A 9,135-nucleotide genomic window follows, 5' to 3' on the forward strand; every position below is an offset into this window, starting at 1 on the left:
TTCTCACAGGCTCGAACAATGCTGGTTTCATTAAATGCAACCGAAGGCTGAATCAGGAAAGCGCAACTTAGAAGCACACACACAAACACCACATCTGACCAGGAACTTAGTGAAAAGTCTCCAGCGCAGTCGGCGGCCCCTCCCTCCCCCGGGGCCGCTGGGATCCAGGTGATGGAATCGACTTCCTTTTTTGTTTAGGGAGGACCGCAATGCTGGGCATGATGGGAAATGTAGTCCGGCGTGCCCGCCCCCCACCCCTTCCCCAAACAGTGTCCGTGAGTGTCCGTGAGTGTCCGGGTGTCGGACACTTCCCCCGAGTTCAGGAGACGGGGGCGGGGGGGTGCGGGGGGGAGGGGAAAAGAACCGAGCCAGAGGGGCGGAGAGAGGAGGGATTCAAGACACCCGCCCTGGGAAGAAAAGAAAAAAAAGTTGAAGTGTTTTCATTTCTGCCTTCTCATTTTGAGAACTTTGGAGGCCGCCCCCAGAGAGGAAATGTGACCCAAACGTCCCTTTCGGAGATAGAGTTTGCCTTTGTTTTTACTCAGGATTTCACAAGACCCATCCCTCACCCCATGATGGGACTCGGGAGAACCGAGCGCCCGGGTTCCTGGGTCTGACAACCGATGAGAATCGGCCTTCCCGGCCCCGCGCCCTCCTGCGCTGCGCCCCCGGCGGGCCCGGGTGGCCTGGGCGTCCTGCCTTGCCCCCGGCTGCCCGGCACCTCCTCTGGGCAGCAGCCCTCCCTCACGTGGCTGGCTCCTTGCTAAAAACACCACTGCAATCACTACAATAAAAAGAAAAAAAGAGTAGGGGAAATACAAAGCATCTTAAATAGGCGCTTTTTCTCTCTGCAAAAATAAAGTCCAAGATCTTAGATTTCTTTTTCTTTTTATTTTACAATTTATAAAACATCAGCCGCCACCCACTGCTCGCCCCCAGGTCAGCCCCGAGTGGCCGGGCGTCCGCTCACTCCCTTCTCTCGCCCCTTGCCCAAGTCTTTGTTTGGCCCCAGCCCTGCGGGGCCCCGGGGCCCCGCGCCTTCAGGGGTCCCTAGAAGGCGACAATGGCTCGAGTCCAGGCGCCGAGGCTGGCGAGCGCCTGCTTGGCGCACAGCTGCCCGTTGAGCGGCGGCGGCTGCTCCGAGGAGTCCGGCTGTCGGCTCACCAGCCCCGAGAAGCCCGAGCCAAAGATGGAGATCAAGTTTGAGATGTTGGACGCGTCCGGGGACGCGTCCGGGCAGAAGTCCTCGAAGCGGGCGCGCTTGCAGGGGGCGAACGGGGCGCCCCCGGGGGGCTCGGCCCCCAGCTCGCCGGCGTCCTCCTCGTCGTCGTCCTCCTCCTCCTGGCCTGGGTAATACTTGCGCTTGCATCCGGCTGCGGGCGCCAGGCCGGGTCCTGGGGCGCCCTGGCCACAGCAGGGGCAGTGGGCGGAGGCGCAGCAGTCCTGGTGCAAGTAGCCGTTCTCCACCGTGGTCACCACGTGAGTGTCCAGGTCCAGCACGGTGGTTTGGCTGCTGCAGTGCACGCCGAAGTCCGAGGGGGCCGGGTACGCGCCCCGGTAGAAGCCAGGGGATGAGGACGGGGTCGGGGAGGAGGGCGGGGAAGCGGCGGCCGGAGGGGCGGCCCCTGGGGGCGCAGAGGGAGAGGAGCAGGCGGCCGAGGCGCGAGGGTCCCGCGGGCAGAGCGCGGCGGGCGCAGGCGGCGGCAGCGGCAGCGGCAGCGGCGCAGGACTCGGCTGCAGCGGCTCCATGGGCGGCCCGCGGTGGGGAGCGCCGTGCGGCGGCTGGAGCGCCGCGCACCCGGGCAGCTCCGAGAGCGCCCCCGCGCCGCCCGCGGGCGCCCCGGCCGCCGCCGCCGCACAGCCCCTGGGCGCCGGGTGCTGGTGTTGGTGCAGCTGCTGCTGGAGGTGCAGCTGGTGGAGCTGGTGGAGCTGGTGCAGCTGGTGCCGGGCGGCAGGCTCGCGCGCCTCCGCGTCTCCGCCGCCGCCGCAGCCGCCAAGTTGGAGCGGGCCGAAGTCGGCCGCGCTGGCTGGCATGCCTGGCGCCGCGTATGCGAGGTGCTGGTGCTGGTGGTGGGGCGGCTGCTGCTGTTGCTGCTGCTGCTGGCGCCGGTAGAGCTCGGCGTAGCGCTCGCTCAGGTAGAGCTGGCGCGCGTTGCGGAGCACGTAGGACACCAGGAGGTTCTTGTGCAGCTTGATGCCGCCGCGCTGGGTCCGGGAGCTGTGGATCTTGCGCAGGGAGATGCTGATCAGGCTCTGGGCGTCCAGCGCGCACTCCATGCTCCCGCGGAGACGGCGGCAAAGCCGCCGCCGCCGCTGCTAAAGCTAATGCTGCTGCTGTTTCTGCCTCCAGCCGGCCGCCGGGCCGCGCTGGGCAGGGGGAACGGAGCCCGGGTCAGCGGGTCGGCTGCGCTCCCAGAGGCGCCGCCACCATGCGCTGCGCGCCACTCGCGGGATCGTGCTCCCCAGACGGCGCCAAAGCAATGAGCCTCGGCCGGCCCCGGCCCCGGCTATTTAGCCGGGTGCACGAGCCCCGCCTCACACCGGATGAGCCAATAGAAGTGTCCAGGGCCTCCCGAGTGACAGGCGCTGCCCGCCCCAGGGCCACCTGGCTGGCCAATCAGACCAAGGCGGTTCCTTTGTGCTATTCAAATACCGAACGGACCCCGGGCCGCCAACGCCGCCGCTGCCTCGAATGTTCTCCTAGGCCCGCGGCGCCGTGCGGGACTCAGAGCCTCCGGGGCTTGCTTCTGCAACAAGGGTCTCCTCGCAGCAGCAGCTTTGGAGCCTGCAGCCGCCCTAGGCCTGGCTCCGGGGAGCTAGGGGTCGGCTCACCTGCTTACCGCCGCTACTGGCTCCTCCCCCTTCCGCGCGACTGGGCCTCACCTGGCGCAGGTGTGCGCAGCTCCCTACTCGCGGTCTTGTGGCACCTCCTCTTTTTCACCTGCAGCCCCCGGGATGACCAGCGGGACCCAAGACCTTTGCTGGAGGCTGGTGGGGCCGCTGGCTTGACGCTGGAGGCCTCTTGAGGGAGAGAGGTTTGGGAGTGCCCTCAACATCAGAGAATGTTGGCTCTGACTCCATAACTTAGGGGCCTCAGAGAATGCTCGGGAAGGGCCGCGCTTCCCATTTGTCTCAGGGGAAAACCCCAAACATCGTGAATGTTGGTCTCTTCTGGCGGAGAAGACTCTGAAGCATGCTTCAGGGCGTGTATGGGCTCCGCAGCCGACTGAGGCCCGAAGTCGTTTTGAGAGCTGGGCATTGAGTTCCCTAATCACCAGTTCTGTAACCTTTCCTTTCCTTTCCTGACTAATAATAACGACAGCAGGTGCTATTATTATGTGCCTCGTAGGGGGCAGGCTCCCGCCACGGATTCCCTTCATGGGGTAGGCTCCCGCCACGAATACCCTGAATTCCTCACAGGGTATGCAGAAGAAGAGCTTGAGGCTCAGAGAAGCTAGTGACCCTTAGAGAGTCACACAGCTCCTAGTGGCAGAGCTAGCTTTGTGCCAGGCCTGTGAGCTCCAGAAAGGATGTGAATACTGAGGGTCAAGGAGCGCACCGATTCAAATTTTGTTGCCACTGTTTGAATGGTTCTTACCCTGAACAATTCATAGGTCACCTCCTCCCAACTGGGGACTGAGACCATGGGAACAGAAAGGGACAGGGTTGCTGATGCCCAGCGCTTTCTGTCTGGAGTGGGAGCCCTGAAGGGGGTAATTGCTGCTCTGGAAGAGGAGTGTTCAGGGCACCCAGGGTGGGGGCTGCACAGGCAGCTCCGGAGTCTCCTCTGGTGATCAGAAGGTTTGCCTGGAGAGGCGGTCCTTGAGTTGGTCCTTGAGGGCCACACAGGATTCACCAGGACTATGAGAGATCTGCTGGGGAGCCTTGTGAGGGATGAGGTTTGGGGAGGCACTCGAGCAGAATTCCCACTGTTTCACTCCCTCCTCACAGTTTCCTCTGAGCCTCCTCCGTTCCTCTGGCTGTTCTCAGCTCCTCATTTGTCCCTTAGCGGAGCTGGGTCTCCCTCTAGCCTTAAGAATTCTCAAGACTTGTTTCCTCGAACAATTTTTTCAGTATCTACTCAGTGTCAGGCATGGTTAGGAGGCAGTTACTGCATTTTTCAGACGAGGAAACAGATACTGACAAGTTAAGTGATTTGCCCAAGGTCACATAGCCCCATGTTCATGTTCAGTACTTTTCCCTTCTTTAAGAAGAATCTGAAGCTGGCTCAAACCCCTGCGACCAGTAGCATTTCTCCCTGCCACCACCCAGAGAAGCCAGGCAGAATTCAGACAAAGAGCATCTCACTTTGATTCTACTGGTGAGGTTATGTTGTTGTTGGGTGCCATCCAGTCAATTCCGACTCATAGCGACCCCATGTGATAGGGACATACAAACCAAAACCAAACCCTTTCCCATCAAGTCAATTCTGACTCATGACAACCCCATGTATTACACGGTAGAACTGCTCAATAGGGTTTTCTTGGCTGTAATCATTACAGAATCGGATCACCAGACCTTTCTTCCAAGGTGCTGCCAGGTGAGCTGGAACCACCAAACTTTTGGTTAATAAAACTAAACCAAACCCTTTGCTGTTGAGTTAATTCTGACTCATAGTGATGAGCAGAACTGCCTCCATAGAGGTTCCAAGGAGCGGCTGATGGATTCAAACTGCCAACCTTTTGGATAGCAGCTGTAGCTCTTAACCACTGCACCATAGTTGAGTGCAAACCATTTACACCACCCAGGGACACACAGGGCTGTGGAATTTGCTTAAGTAATAATACCTGTGCGAATAAAAATATATTATCCCTTACTTCCCCTAGGATCTGTCTTAAAGACATACGGAGGTTTCATTTACTTATTTCTGAAGTTCACCTTGAAGACATCACTAGCATGTGGGGGAAAGTGGGAGGTCTTACGCTGCATTCCAGCTGTAAGGACTCAGTTGCATCAGTCCAGCCTGGGAGCCACAGTGTCCGGCACATTGCAAGCACCAAAGAACGTATTAATGCTTATTTCAGGCTTTCTCCCTGTCCTTGCCCAGTATTTACTGGGCAAACTATGACTCAGAGAGTTTGTGTCTTGCTCAAGGTCACACAGCCAGCAAGGAGTGGAGTCAGGATTTGAACTCAGATCTGTCTGTTTCCAGAACCGGAGCTCCCTCTAGGTTCTTTGAAGTCAGCCACTTGTTTCCTCAGTCGGTGATGCTGAGTCCAGTTCTCAGGGCCCAGCTGACCATGGACATGACCCTAATTTGATTAACACCCCTCACTTTCCTGCCAATGCTCTGAGGCTAGGGCCTCCATGAGTCCATGAAGAGGCAGATGTCAGACCCAGCTTCAGTTTAGTCACAGAGCTATCTATAACCCTTCTCAGAGCTGAGCTTCATAACACGGTTCTGGGGACCTAGATGGGGATCTGGGTGGGATGGAAGTAGATTCTCAGCCACAGGCTGGTGGGCAGCGGAGCTGGCCCCTCCCCTGGCAGTTCCTCATAGCACCTTGCAGCTCCCCACTCAGCCTCTGCCACAAGATAAGTTTTGAGCTCTGCTAAGGCCTCTTCCTCCCCGGCTGGTGCAAATGGTTAACGTGATTGGCTGCTAACTGTTTGAAGGCTGGAGTCAAGTCTACCCAGAAGCACCTCCGAAAAAAGGCCTGGTGATCTACTTCTGAAAAATCAGCCATTGAAAACCCTATGGAGCACATGAAGTCACTATGAGTCAGAGTCAACTTGATGGCAATCGGTTTTTAAGGCCCCTTCACCCTCTGGGGCCAGCCAAGAAGTGGTCAGTCCCATCTAAGTGACCCCCTTTTCTGGCCTTCTTGTCTGAGGCCCCGCTCTCACGGCCTCCCCTCCTTCCCACGAATTGAGGGGGGGCGGCTAGTGCAGAGGCCTAAGCAGTTGTCTAGCTTAATAAAAACCCTCGATCTTTTGGGGGGGTGGCCTGGGAGTGGGGAGTTATTGCAGCTGTTGTAAGAAAACACTTGCTGAAGGAGGCAAAGAAACAGCTGAGCTATGTGGTGCCCCAGGGAGCAGTGTGGCTTGTGGGGCACATAGTAGGAATTCACAAGTGTTTCTGGAATGGGTGAGCTGCTCACGAGGCTTCTGTTCGAATGTACAAAGACTTAGGTAGACTGTTCAGGGCGGGGAGTGTGAGTGTGTGTATGAGTATCTGCACACACATGTTGGGGGAAGAAGAGGGGAGGTGACAGGTCTGAGGGAGACAAGGCTTCTTGGGACGAAAGGCTGGCCTTATTTGTCCAGACACCTGAGAAAGATTGGAGCTCTCACCTTCCTCCCACTGGGGAGATTACATCGGGCACAGAGTGGAGTCACTGCTCCCTGGAGGAAGTTAATTAATGCCTAAATATTTACCCAGTGTCTGCTGGGGCAGCAAAGAGCACGGCTGGAGCCACTTGGGACTTGAGCTCCAGTCAAACCCAGGCGGTGTCAGGCCCATACCGGAATAGTTAACATCTCACTGTTTAGGACAGTGCCACACACATCTCATGGACACTGGTCACTCTGGCTCGAAGGAGGGCTACATGGCTAGGAAAGATTCCTGGACAGCATTGGGATTGCCTTGGTGGGCTCCAGGAGACCGGTTTGCGGAAGAGGGTGCAGAGGTAAAAAGCTCCATCGGGGCCTTGTGTTGTGGTTAGGGGATGAGGTGGGAGAGATTTGGGATTCACCTTTTCATTCGTTTGTTCATTTGCCCAAGAGATATTTCCAGAGCCCTACACCTGAGTCCCTGAGCCTAGATAAGGGAACAGGACATGATCCTACCTTCAGGAGGCTTCGACTCAAAAGGAAGCAGACAGGATAAATAGACCAGACAGTAAAGGGTGATAAGTCTGTGACAGGAAGAATAGGGCTGAGGTAAGACAGAGGAGGGGCCCCAGAGCTCGTCTGGGAAGGCTTCTTTTGAGAAATCAAGACTTAGAGGCCAAGGATGGGGAGGGCCTCCAGTCATAGAAGGCTCAGCACAAAGCCTGGCAAGCAGTAGGTACTCAGTAAGTGCTTGTGGAATAAGTAAATAAATTATGTAGAAGGCAGAAGCCCCATCACTGTTAGAACGGATCTAGAGGTGAGGCTACCGCCACCCACGATTTCCAGATTGGTAAACTGGTGGTGCAAATGGCTGAGTGCTCGACTACTAGCCGAATGGTTGATGGTTCAAACGCCTCGGAAAACAGGTCTGGTGATCTGCTTCCGAACGGTCACAGCCTCAAAAACCCTGTGGAGCAGTTCTACTTTGCACACATGGGGTCCCCATGAGTTGGAATTGACTTGTTGGCAACTAACAGTAACGAACTGAGGACCAGAGAGGATAAGGGGTGTGCTCAGGGTGTTGGCTCAGAGATGGGGCTGGAACCCAGGCAACCTGCCTCCCAGTCCAGCCTCTAACTGCCCCAGCGCATGTCCTGTGGTTTGGAGCACAGGTTACTCTGTGGGGACTGAGACTAGGGGCTACAGGTGGTGCAGGAACGGCAGTGGGGTGCGGCTGACCAGAGGGGTCACTGTTGAGGCCGCAGAGGCTGTATTGCACCACAGGAAGGCTGTTCTATGGCCAGCGGGCACTGGGGAATGTGGCCGGGGTCGTGGAGCTGAGCCATTTTCACCTTCTCCCACATGGACCCTGTCACCAGCCTGGTGGAGGTTAATGACCCACAAATGTCTGTGTTTGCCTAGCATGGTCCTGGGCAACAGGCTGGGTGCCCAGAAAGACATTGTGGCCCCTGGCTTCAAGAACCTTACGTGTAATGGAAAAGATTAAGAGTGGCTTGGCTTTCAGAGCTCTCATTCTGTGCCAAGCACTGGGCCAAGTTCCTCCCATAGTGGGCTCCCTGAATCCCCAAGACAACCTTTGAGGCAGGTTCATTTATAATCCCCATTTCATGGATGAAGCAACTGAGGCACAGAGCAAGAAAGAACTGAGACTCTAATGCCAAGGCTCTGGGGAGGAGGGTCTTTTCCCAGAAATACTCTGAGGAGCGGAAGAGGAATGGAGACCCTGCATTGCTTGCATCCATTGGCCTTTTGGATGAGTTCTGTGCTTGTCGATAGAATGTGCAGAAAGGGCAGATGTAATCTTTCAACTGGGTTTCTGCCTGAGCACCTGGCAAAGGCTGAGCGTCCATTTATTCATCCATCCATTCATTTATTCAATAACCACGAATGACCACTGAATGTCGGCCAATTTGCAGGGTGCTGTGATAAGCCCTGGAGAAAACACCAGGCAGATCTCACAGCCCCAGAGTAGTGTTGAAGGATGCTTTTCATTTCTGGAGCGAACTCTGATTGATTGGTAGTGTCTGCCTGGAACGCTGGGTTGGACTGGATTTGGCATGTGCCCCAATTGATTAGTGATGTCTGCCAAGGGCTCAGCCAGGAGCCTTTGTGGTAAGTCTGCTCTGCAGCTGCACCTGGAGCGAGTATGGAGTGTCTGTCCAGTGCTTTGGGCATTTGGTGTGGTTTAGCAGACAAAGTGGGGACTAGAGGTCAGAAAAAAAAGTTCTGGTCTCAGATTGGCCTTGTTATCCATAGATAATGTGCATTGTCTCTCTTGGGGCTTAGTTTCCTCATTTGCCACCTTCTTCCAGGAGGTACTGTGAGCATCAAATGATTTGAAAGTGCTTTGAAAAGTTGTGGGGAGAATGGAACTGTGAAGTGGTTAGTAATTTAAATGAAATCCCCCCTCCCCCCACCTTTTCTCCTTTCTTAAAATCCTGCCAGAAGCCTCCAGATTTGTCTCTGGCCTCACTTTGTGGGGGAAAGTGGCCCTTTTTAGAGATGCTAGGCAGGCCAGAGTTAATCTTGGGCCGCCCTGGTTGGGTGTGTGGGGTAGGTGGGAGGTGGCATTGTGGTTCCTGGCTAGAAGCTGTTTTTATAACTAACTTAGTACAGACCTTTGTCCCCTCACAGGGCTCAGCTGGGAGTTTCCAAGGAGCAAGGAGCTCCTTGGATCTTAGGAACTGTATCTGAGAATTTTTGTTCTTTTCATTTGAGTGGTGGGAGCCGGTATACTTGCTGTCTCCCTCCCCGACCTCTCTACCCCATGGATAATAACCATAGACACCATTATGCCAGACAAGGGGCTGTGTTAAATATTGATTTTTTTTCATTAATCCT

At 56.1% G+C, this 9,135-nt stretch overlaps 1 protein-coding gene across 1 annotated transcript; it reads right to left on the reverse strand.

Annotated features, from left to right (window-relative positions):
* Window positions 1-962: 962 nt before the first annotated feature.
* Window positions 963-2,467, reverse strand: IER5L (immediate early response 5 like). The gene has a single exon (XM_049896796.1). It carries the CDS (start codon window positions 2,275-2,277, stop codon window positions 1,051-1,053), a length of 1,227 nt encoding a protein of 408 aa, XP_049752753.1. The 5' UTR covers window positions 2,278-2,467; the 3' UTR covers window positions 963-1,050.
* Window positions 2,468-9,135: the final 6,668 nt, after the last annotated feature.

The sequence above is a fragment of the Elephas maximus genome, chromosome 9, assembly GCF_024166365.1.
Source record: "Elephas maximus indicus isolate mEleMax1 chromosome 9, mEleMax1 primary haplotype, whole genome shotgun sequence".
NCBI classification, from domain to species: Eukaryota; Metazoa; Chordata; class Mammalia; order Proboscidea; family Elephantidae; genus Elephas; species Elephas maximus.